The sequence below is a fragment of the Phaseolus vulgaris genome, chromosome 5 (assembly GCF_051622355.1).
Source record: "Phaseolus vulgaris cultivar YP4 chromosome 5, ASM5162235v1, whole genome shotgun sequence".
In the NCBI taxonomy this organism is placed as follows: Eukaryota; Viridiplantae; Streptophyta; class Magnoliopsida; order Fabales; family Fabaceae; genus Phaseolus; species Phaseolus vulgaris.
Window position 1 is genome coordinate 36,107,440 of NC_143502.1, and position 21,816 is coordinate 36,129,255.

Sequence of the window (21,816 nt, forward strand, 5' to 3'; positions counted from 1 at the left end):
AAAGGTAGAAATGCTAGTGGCAAAGGGATACACACAAACAAAAGTCATTGACTACCTTAATATTTTCTCTCTAGTAGTAAAGATGACCATTATAAGGTTATTTCTTTCTCTAACTTCTATCTATAGTTGGGAATTGAAACAATTAGACATAAACAATGTCTTTTAACATAGAGAGTTGAAAGAAGATGTATACATGGTTGCTCATCCTAGATTGACTTCTATTCAACCAAGACTAGTTTGTAAATTAAAAAAAAAAACTTTATATGGCCTTAAGCAAGCTAGCAGAGAGTGATTTTCCAAATTGCCATCCTTTTTACATTCTACGGGATATACTCCATCTATGAGTGATCATTCCTTGTTCATTAATTATTGTGAATGATCTTTTACAACATTATTGATGCATGTAGGTGATATAATATTGAGAGGAAATTATAAAGAAGAGATTGATCGAATCAAACAAGTCTTGAATAAGACATTCAAGATCCATGAATATAGGGATTTAAGATATTTTCTTGGTGTTGAAGTAGCAAGAAGAAAGAAAGGGATATTAGTGCATCAAAGAAAATATGCACTGGAATTGTTAATAGATGCAAGTCTTTTAGTCTACAAACCTATAATCACTCCTATTAATAATCTTTCTTAATTGTCTTTTACTAGAAGTGTGTCTTTCACATATGTTCAAACCTACAGAAGATTGATTAGAAAGCCTGTGTATCTCACTAATACCCAACCTGACATAACCTGTGTAGCAACTTTCTTAGCTTCTTGCTAAACCTTCAATTGTTCATTATACTGCTACAATTAGAATTCTCATATATATTAAAGGAGTTCAAAGTCTTGGTTTATTTTTCTCTTCTAGCACTTCTGCTAATCTAAATAGTAATTGGGAAACCTACAATGATTCAAGACAATCAGTGACTAATTTTAGTGCATATATTAGGAATTCTCTCATATCTTGAAAATCAAAGAGGAAGGAACAATATCAAAGAGTTCCTGGGAAACTGAATATAGAGCAATAACCACAGTTACATTTGAAATTTAATGGCTAACTTATCTTCTTCAATATTTCAAAGTCCCTTATGAGTAGTCATTTCTTTTGTACTATGACAATGAATGAACAACATACATTGTAACAAATCTAGTGTTTCACGAGCGCCCAAAACACGTAAAAATAGACTGTTACATTGTTAGTAAAAAATTGAAAAATAATCTTATCCATTTGCTTCTCATTTTCACCATAGAACAACTAGTTGACATCTATACCAAAATCTAAAGTCATAAATCTTTTAAAAATATTTGTTCCGAGTTTGGGTCTTATCAATAAGGCTTATCTTAGTAACCTTGTAATACAGTAGCCTCTATGCTCGAGTAGAGTACGAAGAGTCTTAAAAAAAAATTCATTTCTTTACCAAGAACTCCAAGAACTCTGGTGGAAGAGTATATTGGTCCCTGGACTTGAGTAGATTGATATATGCTAAAAGCCTAGAATGCTTAAACTGCCTTGGGATCCGCATTTGTTAGAGATTTGAAGGGTCACTTGATCTTGGTTGGTGAAAAACAATCTAACGGTTGGGAGTCATGACAATTCATTTTCTCGCTGCTTCACTCCTATAAATCTCGTTGAGGGTATTACGAGGTTATCGAAAGTTCGACTTAACTATCCATCGAGATACTCTCGACTAATACCATGAATGATTTTGTAGGTTGTTACAGTCTTGTAGAACATTTTCCAATTATATTTTTTGCTACATTTCAATTCTTATTTGTGGGAGAAACTATGGAAAAAGGTCTAAAACTTTCCTTTATGCAAAATACCTATACATGTGACTTAATAAAATATTATAAGTAAAACTATTATGCTTTGTCTAACTGAGGAATAAAAACATTACGAGGTGCTTCATAGAAAATCAAATAAAAGAGTATCAATTTTTCTTTTTGAATCTTTGTGCGCATAATCATCACGATTTTTTTTATTGAGCTGAGAATTGTCAAGCAACGAAAAAAATTAAGTGAAAGACTCGTAAACTAGGAAGAATTATATTTCACAAGAACAAATATTAAGGAGTGAAAATAAGACACGAGTATCTTTTAAGTTTTTTGTGGATGACATTTCAATTATGTGTCTAAAAGTGTCGAATTAAACTTATATTAATGCATAATTAATTAATAGAAACAAGAGTGTGCAAAAGAAATATGAACCATCAATTGTAAAATAAATATAATAGAAATAAGTCCCCAAACTTTTTAAGAATATGTGAAAATAAAAATTGAAATATACTGCAAAATTTAACAACACAAATTAAAACAAAAAAAATAAGCTACACTATAGTCTTACACAAATGTAAATAAGTTATTAATTAACAAAACAACAAAAAATAATACGAAAAAAATAAGAAATTGAGAAAAAGTCTTAAAAATAGACTTATAAGGCAAAAGTTCCTTATATTTTTTCAGATTTCTAGATTTTTTATTCTCGAAGTTTTCCAAATCTTGACCTAAGTTATTTACAAATATATTTCACGTTTAAATTAATATCGATCATAATTAAGAATATATGTCTAAAATTAGAGTTTCATTTGAGAAAGTTGACTCTTATATAGTGATTGTTTTAAGTTTGAATGATTAAGATTGATAAGAAGACACAAATACTTATCATCATATTATATTATATAAGTATTTAGTTTCTATTACTTATTAATTTAATTAATTATTAAAATATGACTAATATATGCAAGTTAACTTTATTATTGTCATAGATGTCGAGAAAGTATCGACATCCGTAACATAATCAAACCAAATGATTTAGAATTGTTATGCGAGTCTAATATCTCTTATTGATCCTTCAACATACAAACTAAATAAAAAACATTTTTTTTACCTAGTATTAAAAATCAACTTATTCAATAATGAATAAATACGCAATAAAATTTTAAAGGTGACAACGTTCTATTTGTGAAAAAAATCACTTTTATTTTTAAAAATGATTACTATATTTCTTTTATCTTATAACCCTATAGGAATCTATCCACTTAAGAAAATGGAACGTCTAAGTGGACTTTTTAAATTGGAGCTTTGCACGTAAGAGGAAACAATATTTAGCAAAAAAAAAAAATATCGTTTTATTAAATTTATTTAATCTCCAAACAATATTGATTAATTGCCCCATTCACTAATTGTTATGAACACTTTGGGAACTCTTGTTCAAATAAATTATATATATATATATATATATTTTATTTATTTATTTTATAAAGACTACTTGGGTGCAATGTTGGAGACATAAGTAATGCTAGGAAACTAGTTGAAAATTTGGTTCAATGGTGAATCATTAAATTGATAGTAAAAAAGTATTAAAAAATTAAATAAATATTTTTAAATTTCAGACGAATTCATTCTAGATTTTAATGAGTCATATAATCCTCTTGAAAAAAAAAATAGAAGAAGAAATTAACTTATTCTTTGAATGAGTGGGAAGAGGAAGCTTAAGACCCTTTGCATCTAGAGTTGGTCTTCCAATTTAAAGGCATTTCAGGTTTTTAAGGTCAAATTATTATAAATTTAGTTTCATAATCCTCTAAGTCATTTTGGTATAAATTATCATCCCAAAATACACAATTTCCTTTTTATTATTTTTATTCAAACTCACAACTTGACAAAAAAAATTAAAATTTAATTATTTTAAATCAAATTATTTTTATTCTTAAAAACACATTAGACTACAAGAAAAATAAATTTGCAATAGAGTTTAAGTTTTATATGATAAAGACTTCTAACATAAAATTACTTTAATTCATATACTTGCCTCTAATTTTTAGCTAAAAGTAATTTTACAAATTTAAAATTGTGTAAATTTTTTCTTACAAATTCTCATCTAATTATAATACACAATACTACCACCACAATCTACAAACTCATTGCTCTCCCATCATAATATTGTATATAGACTAATAGACTATAAAATATCAATTAACGTCTTTAAATTATTGGTTAAATTTAAAACGTAACTTTTTTTTAAATGTTATTAATATATTTTTTGTCATAGATTTTAATAGATTTCAAATGCAGCTTTGTTCTTGAAAGCAGTGATTAGTTTTTAAATGTATACATTTTAGTATTTAAATGTATAAATTTTATATTAAAAAATCATTGGTTTGAGAAGTGTTGAATTCCACTTCTTGTGTGGTATAAAAAAATGTATACAATTTATTAAATATGTGGTCTACATAATATAATTACTTTTTTAGGAATATATTTTGTAGCGGCAAACACGTTTTCATAATTAAATACGAGGACAGAGTTCATTTACTTCATGTCCAAAATAATTGAATACTTTTATTTATCTCATAAAAGTTATACAATAAAGTTTATAATAATGGGATAGAAAGAGGGAGAAAAAAAAAGAGAAAAATCGGATAGTTTATTTATTTTAGGTTTTTTTGCTTTACAGCAGATAAGCAAGAAAAACTTAAGAAAATATTTATATTTTAACAATCAAGAAAATATCAAATATATTTAATTCATTTAAAAATATTCGTTAACAAAGTCTCTTTTTTAATGTTTTTTTTCATTAAATTAATCTTTCGGTGGTATAAAGTAGTTATTAAATTTATATCTTTATATCTGTTTTAATATTTAATAAAAATGAACTTGGTTTATGTTTTAAATTTCCGAATGTAACCAAAAAGTGAGTAGATTTTTTTTCTTTGACATGATGCAAGTATAGATTTGTTAAATAAAAAATGAGACCCATAAACTTTGATATCATTTTTACATAAAAACAAAAATGTTGACAAGATACTTTCTAATAATACTTTTTGATAAGATATTTTAACTATTAGTCCAAATTTACTAAAAATATAAAATTATTAATAAATATCATTGAATAAAAAACGATATATAACTTTTATTAAGTTTCAGAATAAACTATATTTTGATTTTTTATCTTATTTTTAAGTTTCGTTTTAATATTTTATCTTTCTAAAAAATGTTGGTTTCTTCTTTTAAATTTGGGCTAATTTGCTTCTTCCAAAATTCGACCAACTTTGATTTTAGAATATTTTTTGTTCATTCAAAACGTAAAACTTGTTCCATTAAATTCACCTATATAAAATTTCCTCCAAAACTCGACTTATCTTCAATCAGAAAAGGACAATTCTTACAAAAAAAAAACAAAAAATATAATAAATATGATGAAATTAGATGCAAAATGAATTTCAAAGGCAATTGAAAGAAAACCTAATACTATATTTTTTTTTTCAACTTTTCGATAATAATCCTAATTTGAACAATTGTTATCATCATGAGATCTAATTCACCCCCTCTTAAATCTCAACATTGTTTATTAGACTCACTTTTAAAAATATTTTTTCATTATGTTTATAGTACTTATATATATATATTTCTGTTTTAAATCTGTCAAAAAATTTCAAAACTGTGATAAAATTGGAAACATCATTATTTTATAATAACTAAATTGATTTAAATTTTTAAAAAAAGATGAATCTTAAAAAAAAAAAAAAGAAAAAAAAGTCCTAGTAAGAATATTACAGTTAACTGATATACTAAGTACAGAAGTAGTAGTTTTCAACTAACAATAAATTGTCCAACTACCTAACAAAGTTAAACTTAAATGGTCAACCTCCACCCCAACTTCAACTACCGTTCTTCTCTGTTCCTTTCCACTCTCCCTCCCAAATCTTCAACAGCAACCATTGTTCTTCTCCTTCTATTAATACCTCTCAACAAAACTCCTTCTCTTCAACACACACTTCATCCTCCACCACACTCAAACTACCACCTCCTTCCAATGGCTGACTCCAATACCTCTTCCACTCAAACTTCTTCACATTCTTCTGGTATGTATGCATCATTCTACACTCTATTCCTTCTTTTCATCCACCAACTTTTTGAGATGTACTTACCATGCAAAGAAAATGGATTTTTTTTACTTCATTTTTATGATATTAAATGCATTTAATACTTTCTTTGATAGAATGATACTAGGAGGGTTGTTGGCTAATCTGCAAATTTGAGGGGACACACACCCATTAATCTTTGCAGTTTTATCCACTCCAGTGCTTCTTGTGGGTCACTCTTTTAGTCTTTTTCTCATGGAACACCAACTACTTTTGGAATCTAATTTCACACTCTTCTTGGATTGCTAACTTGCTTTTGCTATAAGTTTTCTTTTCTAAGTTGCATGTTAGAGTTAACATTACACTTCTGAAGTTGAAAATTGGAAAACAAGATAGCTGTTGCTAGAAAAGGTACTTAAACACACTCTAGAGTTTATGAGAAACACCACTTATTAATTGACATGCATATGGTTGTGGAAAAGTGGAAACTACTACACTCATCATATATGAAAATATAAAAAAAAATGGTGTTTACACGTATCAAATAGAAATAATGTGAGTCTCTTAGATTTGACACAGTAACTAAAAATTTGGTGAGTAGATACTTTTCTGCATGGTTTTTTAGTGAAAGATGACAGAATCTGTTTAGATTCAGGGAAGCGTGGAACTTCCAAGGTTGAGTTTTCTGAAGACGAGGAAACTCTTATTACCAGGATGTATAAACTGGTTGGGAAAAGGTGAGAAATTTTTCATGTTAACATGCTTTGGTTCTTACCCTTTTTAAACATGCAGATGGAGGTTGTAAAACAATGTGTTCCTTTTTAGGTGGTCTTTAATTGCTGGAAGAATTCCTGGAAGAACAGCAGAGGAAATAGAGAAGTATTGGACTTCGAAACTCTCGAGTTCTAGTAAATGAAGTGGCAGAGTACTACTTATTGGTGTTCAGTGTAGGATGAGCAACAAGATTTTGGGTGCAACATTAGTGTTAAGTTGTGGGAGTGAGTGATTTTGTGGGACATAAACTGAATTAAAGTTGGTCTTATTTATTTATAGGTATTTGTATTTGTATTGGCTCTAAAAGAAAGGAAGAACAACTATAAAAACTGGTTTGTGTAATAGTTGTCCATTTTGAAATGTTACTCGGTGGTTGGTCTTATCTGAATCGCATTAGTGGTGTTCACTTTCTTCGTTTCTCTTTCTTATTCATTTACCATTTTGGCTCTCTATCATCTGCATCTTTGTGTTAATCGAACAAGTCCAACTCTTGATACCAGAAATGCATAGGGATTCAGCTGGGTCATTCTTGATCTATCTAAGTCTAACTCTAACCAATAAGCCCCATTTGTTTTTTTAAGCGTTAGATGAATTGAATGATCCTTTTCAATTCATATCTACAAAAGATTAAGATATATACAAAATGGGTGGTAGCGGTAGGTCCCATATCGTTCGGTATCGAGTTGAATGGAACACACCTAAAAGATAAGGTGTTAATAATTTCACCTAAAAGTTTCCTTATAAATATAAACAAGTTAAAATTTATTAAAAATGTAAAATTAGAAAAATCATAAATATATAAATTGATGTTATCTTTGACCCAACCAGTAGTAATGTATTAAAATAGCTTTGATGGTGAGAGGATTCAATTTGAATAATAAAGTGTTACTACAAACAACAAAATTTAAAATTAACTATCACTTTCTCTCTCTTTCTTTATCGATTTCTGTCACAAACAGGGCGATCTGGGTGGATGAGGTGAGAACTTGGGAATTGATTATCAAGCATCTGCAACAAAAACCTAATTTCTAACCAAACATGACAATCCACGTTTTTCAAGGTTTTCGTATCGCTTTCTAACCTTTCCAACTAACCTTTTTTCTTTCTTTCTATATTTAGTGTTTCTGTATTCAATGTTTGTCTTGTCATGGATCTGCAATTTTCACTTTACCTATGTTTTACTAACCCTGAAATCGAACTAGATCTAATTCATATGCTGTTGAGTTGCTCAGGAAATTCGGGATCTCGCCAATTACTCTATCGATTTATGGCTTTTGGATAATTTTCATGAGAGTTAACTTCAACATAGCTCCTTTTATCCATGAGAGAGAGGGGGAGAAAGTTGTTAAAACTGGAAAGGTCTATATAAAACCCTAAACCGTTGAATATGGGCTAGCTTTTGCAAATTTGGTGTTGGATAATTTTCACTTTGCAGAAATGGGTTTTTGTTAGATGTTGATTGGTAAGTACAGAAGGTTTGTTTGAAAACTTGTTTCTTAAAAGCAAGTTTGTTATGAAACTTAGTATGAAATTTTCAACCCTGTACAGAGTTTTTTTTGTTAGTTTAATAGATGAGTTTTATATTATCAACTGATTCTAAATTATTATTGGTTATAACTTTTGAGTTATTATTATGAAAATTAATAAACTTATTATACATGACATTTAAATTTATCTATGCATATTACTTTTTTTAACTTAAAAGTTCAATGTTTGTTTTGTCAAAATCACCTTTCTCTTTTGCAAACTGGAATTTTTCGGCCGTGCTACATAAATCCCAACATGTTAGATGTCTGAGTTTGTTCATGCTAGGTATTTTCTGCTTCTTCAGATGACGAACATTGAGTTTCTACTGCCCCCTAGTTTTTTTATTTATAGATGGATCTTTATGATTTCAATGAGTGAATTCAAATATTGGATATTGGCTGGTTGATGTTTGACATATGATTGTTTGTTGTTGCGTGCTATCTTCCCGTCCCTTAACAATCAATATGAGTATCTGCTTAACATGGCTGTATGGTATTGATTGTTAGATGATACTCATACTGCTGTCATTAAATAGCGTTATTCATGTCGCTTCATGTGCTGGGTCGCCTACTAAATGTCATGGTAGCAAATAAACTGTATAGCGTATGTATACTGTGGAAAATCCAACTTAGAAAGTCATGATGACCCAAGATAATATGAAGTAAAAAAAGTTAGGATTTCCTTTATCTTGAAATCCAGATTGATTTGAGTGATAAAAGTTGTTTTAAATGCCTATCCAGAACATGATTTTCTGCTTCCGTGTCTCACCGTATTATCTAGGAAAGATATGAAGTTCTGAAAAGTTGAATATATATGCTCCTAGACAACATGCCTAGTTGAAAACAAATGTAGTTCTTTCTGTTGATTTAAGAAATTTTAATTGATGGGTGAAACTTAATAAGAAAAAAATGCAAGTGAAATATGTTGCCATATAGCTGGAGGCAACATTTGGGTAAGAATAGACAGTTGAGTTTGGGACCATTTGGTGAGTGGTGGGTAATAGCAGCTCAGAGTTTTAAAGTTTTCCCGTATATGCTTTTACTGTATTCTTTAGTTATATGAAAATATCAAACTCAAGGGTAGTCCACTACTTAGTGTCTAGCCGAATGGATGCTGAAGTTCTATTCTCTAACCCTATGGGCTACAAACATGCAATAGCTACATGGCCTTTTAAATCACTCTGAGAATGATTTAGATAACTCTGATTGTTGAAATTCTCTACCTCTTATTCTTTGTGATTTGAGAATTTTCTTGGCAATTATTTTCCTTGAGGTCTAGATGCTCTCTGCTGACAAAAGCTCTCACTCTCACTATATTAGTTATAATAGTGCCGAATATTTTGGGGGTAATGATGAGCTCTGGATGGATAAGTATATATAAGGAAATTAACTAACAGTTGGAAGAAGGCAGGTTCAATTTCAAGACATTGAACAATTCTCGGCTTTAGAAGTCATAATAAGAACCTTCTAGTTTTGGTTACTCTTCTTCTACTTTTAAAGTGCATCATGAACTTTATGTACTTTAATTTAAGGGTCTGTACGCCCCTATTTTGTTTACTTTAGAGACAAACTTTAGAGGGGGGTTCTGCTGTAAAGAAGCTACGGCGATTCCAAAGATGGAAAACCTTTCTTTATCTTTCGATGACAGAAACATGGAATCCATGGATGAAGTTCTTTAGTTAGTCTTAGTAAATATAAAAAAGGAACAGCCAGTATGAAAGTAGGGGTTTCCTGGCTTTACTTGTCTCTAAGCTAGCTTATGCTGCCCATGAGACTATTTTGTCTCTGGCATCAATTATACCTCAATTGACAATTAGATTGTGTATACTATGACTTGTTAATATCAACATGGAAGAGATGACAAGTTAGGAGCCATGATGGTATAACAGCTTCCCCCCTCTACCCTAAAGAAGCTCCACCACTAAGCCAGTGTTTCTAAACAGTAATTGCGACCACAAGATTAATTATTCTCAACCATTGCTGTTTATACAATCAATGGCTAATTTAACAGAGTCAACAATTCAAGCTTACCTCATATGTTTGCATACTCAAATTTTGAATGCATTACCTCAAATGCTAATTCTCCTGAAAGCAAATCAATCATTTGTTTACACGAGAAGAAGAATAGTACTAGTAGTCATTTACACCTATCACACATCACCTCAAATACTTATAATATAGCAACTAACGTACCTATTTAACCAATAATTACACAACCAGCTAACTTTAGCATTGGTAGTTAAATATGGGTAGATTAACTAAGTTTGATAGCTGGCAAATCAGAGTGATGTATTGGGAAATGTTTGAGTAGTTTTATTTACGAAAAAGTAATGGATAAAAGCTCTTGTTAATCATTCAGAGTTAAAGAAACAGTGGACAGCCTATTATGTATTAGCCGTGCAAGCGTACACTAAAAGTTAGTTTGACAATGTAGAAGTACTACAGTTGAAGTAACAATGGAAGGTTTTCATGCACTTCAAAGAAAATTAAATGTGCAACATCTATATTTCTGTTCTCCTTTTTATCTAAGCAATAAAATTACTTTCCTCTCTTCTGGTCACTTCTTCCATGGTTTCAAAACAGCGAGTACGATGATGAGGGCGATGGCCAGGAGCAATATAACGGAAATCATCATGCATTTTCTTGACTTCTTTTGCAGACTTTTTGCAGTTTGGAGAGCGTCGTTACCCAGTCTCACATGATCAGTTGCGTTTGTCACCTGTCCATTACAAAATGGCATTTTAAAAAGTAAATAGTATCTTTTCCTAGTAGTCAAATTCTTTTGCAACTGAAGCAATAATTACATTATTTTCTCCAAGCAATAAACATAAAAATGCTACTGGTGCAAATTATTTCCTCCAGTAAAAATAGTTAACATGATTATATCTAGGTTTGATAGGTTGTCAGAGTCAGTTGTATCTTTTCTGGGAGTAATTTTACTAAATTTGCTTCAATAAATCTTTTAAAAATGATTTAAATCAGTGTTAGTAACAGTGACACTCTATGCATAACTGGTAGATAGTAATGGGAGGAATAATTCTCTGCACAAGTAAAAGAAAGTTGGTAAGTATTCAAGACTCAAAACAAGAGGATGGTACTCGCCTTTAATGTACACAATAGTCATAACTCTTTTTGACCAATGGAATCAACTTTAAATTTTTCTACCGTTTAAAGCATTCATACTTTAACATATAAGATGGGCTAATTCTCCCTCCATAGACGAATTACCAACACAAGAAAATATCTGTTTTACCTTTATTTTTCTGGATATTTATATCTGTAACACAAATAATAAGACAGTTATGGATATATAAATTCAGAACTGAGATGTATCTTTCGGATATGATAATCTGAAACAGAGTAATGTTTTTCATATGCTAAAATCCAGAAGTATTTTTTCATTCTGTTTGGATGTGAAAATCCAAAAAAAAATGAGAAGTGCAATTTGGAGTTTAAAAATGTAACCACTATCATACTTCGTACATCAATTTTAGTGCTTTGTTGCTCTTTTGATTTTTACTAAATATTTTTAGGATGCTCATATGCAAAGAAGATAGGAATCGAAAAAGAGGCACGTTTGTACTATTAAATTCAAATATTTAAAATTTCATGGTTATAAGATGAAACAGTGGAAGACAATAGTATAAGCGCAAAAGTATAAAACAAGTATAATCAATTACAAGATTATGACTAGGTTTTGTACATCCATGGTAGAAATTTGAGGCTACAATGTAATGTATTGGATGTTTTAGCAGAGATTAAAAAGCAACAAGAGTGAAGAATTGTATAATTCAAGTTTTTTGTTTCTTAGTATATTATGGTTTTTAATTTTCTATTGCTTACATGCCACAATCTAAATATCAAAAACTCTAAAATGAAAAATAGCCCAAATATAAAGTGATAACAAGTGTTGTTTGAATAAAAAATAAGCCAAAAAGTGAGTCCTTTTTTCCTTATTTGGATAGGTAGAATAAAAAGAAGGAAAAAAAAGAACTCATATTGTAGGTGCTTAGATACTGTTTTCCAATTATATTTAAAAGTCTTGTTTTTTTGTATATTAACAAGATAAAACTATAAATATGGTTGAACAACAATGTCTACAATATCATGTAAGTTTTGTCTTAAAAAGAATGAAAAGAAACAAGTATAAAGTGTAAGAGTTTTTATAATAATAAATATTTGATGAAAAAATAAATTTTTTATTATGATATTTTTTCACAATTGAAAGCAATTTAAAATTTATATTATAGAAAGTATAATTCAAGCATCATAAAAGAAAAAATAAATTATCCCTAATCCTATGTCAATCCCACCTTGTGGGTGAAAATTTCAAGCAAGATACTGAAGTGTTTCTTTTATTTTTCACTCCTATTTCTATTTTTACCATATTTTTCACTTCTCTTCACCTAAATATCTTTAATGTTTACCCTTTTTTTGACATATTTCCACTCACCTTTTTTTCCCATCTACTCTATTTCTCTAATCCGCACCAAAAATATTAGTAAAATAGTCTTATTATCACTTTCGCAAATTATTTACTCTTAGTAATTGAAAATAACTCAGTAGATGATCAAGCAAGAGTCCAAGAGCTAAACTTTACAGATGCATTTTCTTTTGAAATTCAAATAAAAAAAATATTTTGACATTTGCATTGCAATAGGTTGAATCCAACATATAACTTTTCTTATTATAGTAATTATTTAAGATAAAGATGAACATATTATTTAATTAAAGTAAATCAAATCAATAGAAATTACTAAATCTGTTTACAGGAAAATATTAAATATATCTAAATATAGTGATTGTTAATAAATAAAAGTAATTCAAGTTCAATAATGACTACTTTTTAATTAGTTTCGAGGCACAATCAATGTGGTCAAGATCATGAAATAAATTAAAACTAAGTTAGCTAAGAAATTAAATAAAAATAAAAAGTTAAAATAGTGATAAATCAATTAAAATTAAAATTAGGATACAAATGAAAAAGGACAAAGATGATTTATTTTTAGGAAATTATAATAAAAAAACAGTTTGATATAAGAGAGACAAATTATATCAAATAAAAAATATGAAGTAATCAAGGGAATATGAAGAAATCATGAAGAGGTGAAGAAATTTAAATAAGGATAAAATAAGAAGAAAAATCCTAGGAGATTTTTTTCTAAGAACAACACAAATATTTGTTCAGAGGAAGAATGTAATTCATAATTACCTGAGAGAGTAAAATTTAAATGAAATTGAATGTGAAAAAGTTAACAAAGTAGCTAGATAACTTTCTAATTTATAGATATAGAGGATAATGTATATGCACATAAGTGCCTATAATAATAATAGTAATAAAAATTATGGTTATAAAATTATTATTATTATTATTATTATATGAAGAAAAAGAAGATGATGATGAAATACATGACATCCTACAAAGAATTGAGGTAAGATAGATGTTGAAGGTTAACAAGTGGAAAGTGAAACTTGTGAAAGAAGAAAAAGAAGTTGGTGAATTGAAGTAAAGATATCAATAAGTGAGGCTTTATTTTTGAAATACCTATAGAAGCTATACTCACATTATGTGTAGCATAAGCAGAAATATTTCCACAGGGATTTACCAATTTTAGTGCACCTTCACTCATTCCTAGCCAACGAAAATGGAACTCTTCATTACTCTCACGTTTATACAAAGGTTATTACGTACGCTAATAAAATTGTTAGGACAACCTTGTATTTTGGTAAACTACCGAGGAGCACACTATCTTAAACCAGCTGACAAAAATGAGAACTAGGAAGTAATAATGAATGTTCTCTGAGAATGTGCTTTCTTTCCAAGAAGAATATCAATGCAAGAATGCAACTGGACAATGACACAAAAAACAGCTTTATAGAATAATACAAGGAAACAAAAGATCCTGATAAACCTTTGAGGGCTACAAAGAATATGAATTTATATTGTGAGACACCACAATGAATGTACTCAGAAATCAGTCACACCACACAACACAAGCATCTCAATCATACAAAATAAGAAGGCTTGAAAATCCTGCTCTAAGATGTCCTTTTGACACACATGCATATGTTATGGACAAAAGGTACAGGGCCACACACTCAAGTGCCCTAGCTACTCTTCCAAGGTTTGAGAACACCCACAACTATGATAGCTACTATTATCAACAGTATAATGATGGCAATGCACATCCATTTTCGTGAGTTCTTCTGGAGTTTCTTAGCATTTTGAAGTGCAGTTGTCCCTCTCTGGACATGATCGACTGCGTTGTTGACCTGAACAAGCCTCTCATTAACGCAAAACCAAACTAAATATGCCCTGTATTCCACATACACATGCATACAACAAACACAAGATCAAGGGTGTAAGAGGTTGAGAGTGAACAAACCTGACTTTCAATGTTATCTAAAATTTCTCCTTGAGCATCAACTAAGACTGCCATGTCAAGGTAAATCTGAGAAATAGTAAAATAGAATTAGACATGGCATCCTTACAACTAGATTAAGTATTTAAGAAGACTAAGATTTTCGTTTAGGCAAACCTGGTGTAAATCAAGAAGTTTTTTCTCAATCTCTTTCACAGCATCATGTCTCTCCTGAATTTCTTCTACTGTGTTTACTACCTGCAAAATCCAGGTTTTCTTAAGTTTTAATTCTCCACACAAGTGATGCAAAATCATAACTACAATAATTTCAGATGTGTTTCCAAAATAAAACAATTGAAATGTTTGACTACTCCTCCCCAACCCACTGAAAAAAAATTATCATCTTTGGCCATGATATAAAAATGTGAAAACTCACTTTACTATATAAAGTTAATGTAAATAGAAAGATAACAAAACACAATTTTTCCAAGAAAAGAGGAAGACAGAAAACATAACATAATATGTTGATTTTTTCAAAAGGGACTCAATAAATTCCAGTAAAAATTCACAAACCAAGTACCTGTCCTCGGCCTGCTTCTAGAATTGCTCTCTGGAAGATTTGCTCACTGTTTCCAGTTTCTATGAGGTGATCAATTGTCTAGCACAGTCAATGATGGCCAATTACAAAAAAAATTTATATGCAGAGAATATCTCATCTCAAATCACAAACTCATGAGTTAAGCTCACCTCATCATCTGGCCTAGTCCCAGTAACTGTAAATCAAATCAAGTAATCACAAAGTGAACTTGATTAAACACTTTCTAATATATAAGTTTAAAATAAAATAAAAAAGAAGAAGCAATGGTACTGCCATAGTGTACCACAGGGCTGAAATGTTCAAACCTGTTATAACTCTTCTCTCCACAACCTCACGATATTCATCTTGTATTCTTTGTCTAAGAGTCTAAAACATAACACATTGATGAGAAGACAGACATGAAGTTGGAAAAACAGCTTCTGGTGTTAGGTGTTAAAAACTAAACATACCTGGAACTCTGTCATGAGATCCTTGAATTTTTTAGTCAAGGCACTGTGGTTTCAAGGAAAAGTAAATAATTCAGTTTAGTGGGTCCTTTTATCAAGTACAAGAATAAAGATATGTACAACCAACTTACTTTGTCATATTCATTCTTGCTCTGTCTATACCTGTTCCCTTTTCACAGCCAGGCTTTTGTCTATTGGATAGGTTCTGCACAAAACAATTCCTGATCAAATAATTTTCATACTTGTCTGAAATTTTGCAATAAATTGACCTCTAATAAAAACAATATTCAGCCAATAGCTCAATACATCTCTGTTTATAGCCTCTATCTTTGCTTTGACACCATGAGCAATCTTTCCAACTTCATCAATATCTTTCTCCATCCTCTTCTTGATACCTGAAAGTAATGTTATAGGTTTATTAGTCTTATAAACACTGTTAAGTTTTGTTCGCATACATTGTAAGAACCAAAAGAAGTATATCAAAAACGTAAAATTTGAAGCATAAATATTTATTTAACTTGCCATTGTTGCTAGAAAGACAATTTGCCATGTGTCTGTCTGGCTATAGCAGCCTGACAAACCCAAGTTAATACAATTTCAGCTCCAATACCAGAAAATCTTACAACGAAATTCAAAATGGATGGTTCAACTAGAGTATAACATTACATCGTAACACACACTTAACGGCACATGCTTTAGTAACAGATTTTATTCCTTGTTCTAAAGAGTATCAAATTTCACTCACATTTAATGTTAGTAACAAATGCAGTATATTAAAAAAATTGTCATGTGTCTGGTTATAAGTCCCTTACACACCCAAATTAATACATCGTCAGCACCTATACCAGAAAATCACACAACTGAATTCAAAACGGATTATTTCAATTAAAAAACAAAACATTGCACTTGATGTAACCAAAAAAATAACATTGCATCTGTAACACACCTTTCATGGCAGATGCTTTTGTAACAGCTTTCGATTCCTCATTAGCTTCCTGGAAAAAGTACTCTTAGCTTATAAATGAGAACTTGCTGCTGGAAAGTAACAAACGATGAAGATAATGGATACCTTTAACTTTTGAAGTAGCACAGCCAGCTTATCGATCTGTTTATCAGCCTCATGGATCTAATATCGAAACAAAGAATATCAGTACATGTAGTATCAACTGCATTATTGAACAAACTACATGAAGAAAAAGTTGACTATGGAAACAGCAAAAACTTATCAGTTCTATTATCCCCTTGGATAACAGTATCTTTCGACTTCCAGCCTATTCTAAAATAATATCCGCACAATAAAAAGCGTGCACATTGTGTACCTGCTTATTAAAAGCTTCCATTCCCATATCAGAGTTGCTTCTCGGAACCTGTCCCATTTCAATGTCACTTTCTCTAGAAGGATGGCCATTACTAGCCTCACCAACAAATGAATCCTGCAAGAACGAATGTCAAATAGTAATGACAAGAATAAAAAGAAAAACAAAACTATCCTTAGACTTTGATCTTATAAAGCAACAACATTGTACTAAACATAACTCATGTCCAATTAATTAACAGTTACAAAACAAAAGAAAAACACCAAAATCACTATCAGAATAAATCCAAAAACCAAAAATTATGCCACAAACAAAATAACCACCTGAAATCTAATTGGGGATAAGTATGATCTGAGTTAAAGCAAGACACCGCCTTTAGGAAATTTTACACTACCCATATAGCGATTCAGCGACGAACTGAATTTTACGGCTTAGAATATCAGAACACGATGATTCCTATTCGTATAACACTAGAATCCAAGGAAAAAATTTGGGCACCTCTAAATGTCGTTTTTTTAAAGAAGATAAAATAAAACAAAACAGAGTATGAATCTGACACTGAGATGGCAGAAAATTAGAACAGAAAAAACAATAAGTTTAGCAATAGAACTACAAGACCCAGTGATCAAAATCGAATTTTGGAATCGAAAAAGGGAATTACAGACATCAACTTACAGTGAGAAGGTCATTCATCGTGAATTATCAAATCAAACTCAGAGAGAAGAAAGAGATGTCCAAAGTAGACAGTGAAACGGCAATAATTGTGTCTTTGGCCGGCGAAACGACAGCGAAGCAAGGCAGGGAAACCCACGAACTCTCTCACAATGTTTCTTGTTTTTGTTCTTTGTCTTCTTTTATGTTTCAAACAATGTCTTTAAAAATAATAAATGCCTCCATTTCCTTCAGATTGTCTGTTATTTACTTTTTTTATTTATTATCAAATTATTAAATTATAAAACTGATCCAATAAGGCACTTTGTTTTTACAATTTTATCCTTTTTTATTATATAATTAAAATTTACTAATCATATAATTATCTTTCAAACAAGTATTTCAATTTCAAAATTTGTAAATAGAAAGTTATTTTTCCTTCCACAAATTTCAGTTATTAATAAATTTAATTCTAAAATATTCAGTATCAAACCAAGTTAATTGATATAAGAACTTTGTCAATGAATATGTAAATATCTCTTTAAATATCTAGTTTCGAGACTTATCTATAGACTCAATTTACTCAAACTTCTAACTACTAAAGTAAATATACTTTTTACAATATCATTTAATTATATATTGTCGTATTTGAACTTTTTTGACTTTATAATAATTATTCTAAAAGTATACCTAAAATAATTTCTACCTAATAAAAATTATAAAAAACTATTAATACCTCGCGAAACTCGTTTTTTGTTAGCATTAAATTTGTACATAGTTAACCATTTTATACTGGAAATTAAAATAAATACTTTCGCATAAAATTAAAAATTAACAAATATTCGTAAAATTGTAGATATTAAAAATATCCCGTCCTTGTAATTTTGAAGAACAATGAAAGTATTGATTCAAGTCATTTTTTATGCAAAATGTTTTCTTGCTTTTGTTCATTGATAAGGTATTTTTGAAGAAATGAACTTACTTAGGCAATTGATCTTATTTAAAGAAGAATATATATATATATATATATATATATATATATATATATATATTTTAAGTTAAAGGAAAGAGGTATTCCAAAGTGTTGGAGGAAGAAACAGAGGGACCAATAGATATATGAAATTGACTTATTCAGTATGGCATGGCTTTTGGACAACCTGAAACCTCTGCGATGAATGTGGAATGAACATCACTTTTTCTATTTGTTCAGACTGTATCCAGCTAGAATCAACAAAATGCTTAAAACAAAAAATGAACTTGCCTCCATTGTTTGCTTCAGATTCCATGTTTTCTTTCTCATCTTTTGGAAATTTAGCACTCAGTGATTTCTATCACAAGTATAATATGGTTTTGACTTTTGACTTGTGAGGACCTTTTTTCAAAGCTTTGGCACATGATTCTGTTATTAGAGAAATATATTTTTGTCAAGTGCATTCTTTTTTTTTTTTCCTAAAGAAGATACAATTAAATATTTAATTATTCATTTATGATCTAGGAGTTTGATAAATAATAGGGTCAATAGTTAATTTGGTTTAGTGATTTTTAAAAAAAATCAATTTTGTCTAAAAGTTTGTTAAAAGATACATAATTTGGTTTCTTATGTCAAATTTGCATAAACAACTTTAACTAGTAATGATATGACACACAAAGTAACTTATATCTCCACGTGTATTTTCGTCCCTCATCTTCATCCTCAACCCAATTTCTAAAAAACATATTCCCTAATTTTTTTTCTTCTATTTAGACTCTCAACCCATTATTTTCCTCTTGTAACAAATTATTGTTAATAACACAAAGTTCATCCAGTAGGTTTATACAACATAAAAGAGAATCTCATCAAAAAGACAAAAAACATTAATAATACAACAATTATCAAAAGTGCATAGAACTATCAAATATTCATTCTAATATGCTGGAGCTTTTATGCCCAAAATATCTCAACAAATTAAGAGGAGAGGTGGAGGCTCGAGAAGGCAAGGATTTTCAAATGAAAAAAATTATCACTCATGTAGTTTTTGAACGGAAAATCCAACTCATCCAATATCATGCTATCCAACGAGGGAGATTTAACTTCATCTTCAAAGCAAGGTCCCTCCTCATACTCATGGATCTCCCACCACGCGAAGCACCGTGATGTTGAGGGGACACATAATAGTGTTGTTGGCGACCAGAGAAGAAAGCAGAAGAATAAATGAAAAATGAAAAAAAAGGAGAAATAAAAGGGAATTGTCGTGGTGGCTCTCGTGCTGATTCCGAGAACAACGATGGTCGTGGTGATGACGAGAAGTTTGTGGTTACCGTTGAAAGAGGGCATGTAGTAACGATGACAAAAGTGAAGATTGTGTTGGGTCTCGTGGAGGTGGGATAAGGGTGTTTTTGCCAACGCAAAGTTTTTAGAAGTTGGGTTGAGGGAAGAACAAGAAGTATGTTGGAAAACACATTGGATTACACGTGGAGACATGTGTAGCAGGGTCATTCTACGTGTCAAATCATTGCCAATTAAAGTCATTAATACGAATTTATCATAATGGACCAAATTGTATGTTTTTTTAACAAACTTTAGAACAAAATTGATTTTTTTAAAATCACTAGACCAAATTGACTTTTGGCCCTTAAAGTAGAAACAAAAAAGGTAATTATACCTTGATAATAATGTTTATTGATTAATTAATATTATCTTTTTATGTAAAATATTTATCATATTTACTGATGATTAGTTTTTGTTAAAAAGTCCTATTCATCCATCATTTTTAAAGATTTTATCTTTTAATTACATTTTTATTTACAAAATTTAAACTAACATTATTTAGAAGATTTAAACTCAAATCTTCTATGATAAAAAAATGAAATATGTAACACCCAAGAAAATACATCTAACTATTACAATACAAGTTCTACCGATTTCTATACAAACTTGAAGTTTTTCAAAATATTTCTATTACAAGATTATGACTTATAGAAATACAAATATTAACAATATAAGAATTGCTTGTTTCAAGTTAGAAAAATAGGGATTATGTTTTATCTCTTTCATTCTTATGTATTTTGATTAGCATGTTAACATTATGTTCTTTGATTGAAATTGGTGCCCGTATAAAAGTCATTTACATTGATTTCTCGCATATAAAATTATTAAGAATGTTCCCTAAATATCGATCCCTCGCATAATTATAAAAGCAACTTAGAATCAAGTTCAGACCTTAATAGCAATTAACATTTCAAGTCTATTTCTAGCACTCAAATATTTTAAGTATTTTTGTTTAGGTCAAAACCCTAAAAATACTTTCCAGTTAGATTTAAGATTCTCAAACATGTCACAACTCTTTAGAAGCAAAACAACATTACCAATAATCAATCAAGAACAAAGTATCATATTTAAATATCACCTCAATATATAAGAGTTTGAACATATTACTCCCAATCCCAAAGGGGAGACTTAGCCACGCATACTTCTAGCACTTTCCATTCTCCCAATTGGTTACAATTCACTCAATGGTGTTTTCCTCTCAATCTGACACACTAGGGTTGAGTCTCCAACCCTCTATTTAACCTAATTTGCTAGGGTTAGGTGGCTTCCTGCGTCACGTTGATGGACTTAATGATAAAAACATAAAATGGTTCAATCTGTCTGACGCATTCTCGCTCAAGCGAGAATATCTTGTTGAAGATAGGTTTTGATATCTCCAAATCTATGAAGATTGGTTGAAGGCTTTGCTGCTGCTTGTGTGTGTGGGTTATGGGTAGTTTGAATTTGTAATCCACTTTTAGTTAGGATCCAAAGTTGGTTTAAATCAAATCCTTTTGAAAAAGAGTGTTTTCCAAAGAAGTGAAAAAACTTGTTTTATCGTTTCAATCGGTTGTTTTACACTTAGTGTTTTTTAAACATATTTTGACAAACCTTGAAATTAGTTGGCCTTGCTGTCAAACCAATTCAATCGGTTCTTTCGACATTTCAACCGATTTTTTTTTTAAATCTTTAACAAAAAATTTTAAGTTTGGTAAATCTGTTTTAATTGATTCAAAATTGATTTGACTTTTACATTAAATGTTTTTAACAGCCATTTGGAGTTTAAATAATCTGTTTTACACTCTAGTAGTTATGATATAAGATTAAATCTTTCAAATCATTTTTCTCCAAGATTTACTTCAAGCTTTGGATTTATCAAAAGAGTGGAATAAGATTGCTTTGTATATTTGAGAATTCAATCTGTATCAGGTGGTGATCATTTCTTTTCTCTCTTGAATACTGTAATATTGTGTAAACGTGTTATGTGCAGATCCAAAGGGT

General features: G+C 29.9%; 2 protein-coding genes and 1 long non-coding RNA gene across 6 annotated transcripts; 2 read left to right on the forward strand and 1 right to left on the reverse strand.

Moving 5' to 3' along the window:
- Positions 1-5,673: 5,673 nt before the first annotated feature.
- LOC137835539 (transcription factor CPC) lies at positions 5,674-7,017 on the forward strand. Of its 3 annotated transcripts, none has more exons than XM_068644088.2 (3): positions 5,674-5,855; positions 6,481-6,592; positions 6,681-7,017. In XM_068644088.2, the coding sequence occupies exons 1-3, from the start codon at positions 5,807-5,809 to the stop codon at positions 6,769-6,771; spliced, it is 252 nt and encodes an 83-aa protein (XP_068500189.1). In that variant the 5' UTR covers positions 5,674-5,806; the 3' UTR covers positions 6,772-7,017. The 3 variants fall into 3 exon arrangements, with proteins under 3 accessions (XP_068500189.1, XP_090158290.1, XP_068500190.1); XM_090302164.1 differs by having other exon boundaries at positions 5,678-5,855; positions 6,511-6,592; XM_068644089.2 differs by having other exon boundaries at positions 5,679-5,855; positions 6,505-6,592.
- A 484-nt stretch (positions 7,018-7,501) lies between these two features.
- LOC137835541 (uncharacterized) lies at positions 7,502-8,303 on the forward strand. Its single transcript, XR_011085100.1, has 2 exons — positions 7,502-7,689; positions 7,862-8,303. It is a non-coding gene; the product is annotated as an uncharacterized LOC137835541 (long non-coding RNA).
- A 2,213-nt stretch (positions 8,304-10,516) lies between these two features.
- LOC137835540 (syntaxin-132) lies at positions 10,517-17,773 on the reverse strand. Of its 2 annotated transcripts, none has more exons than XM_090302200.1 (13): positions 17,553-17,735; positions 16,881-16,994; positions 16,631-16,687; positions 16,508-16,556; positions 15,868-15,956; positions 15,693-15,766; positions 15,565-15,607; positions 15,421-15,481; positions 15,265-15,290; positions 15,098-15,175; positions 14,695-14,775; positions 14,542-14,607; positions 10,517-10,874 (listed from the first exon to the last, which is right to left on the reverse strand). In XM_090302200.1, exons 1-13 carry the CDS (start codon positions 17,568-17,570, stop codon positions 10,713-10,715), a joined length of 918 nt encoding a protein of 305 aa, XP_090158326.1. In that variant the 5' UTR covers positions 17,571-17,735; the 3' UTR covers positions 10,517-10,712. The 2 variants fall into 2 exon arrangements, with proteins under 2 accessions (XP_090158326.1, XP_068500191.1); XM_068644090.1 differs by lacking the exon at positions 10,517-10,874 and adding an exon at positions 14,012-14,428 and having other exon boundaries at positions 17,553-17,773.
- Between the last annotated feature and the right edge of the window lie 4,043 nt (positions 17,774-21,816).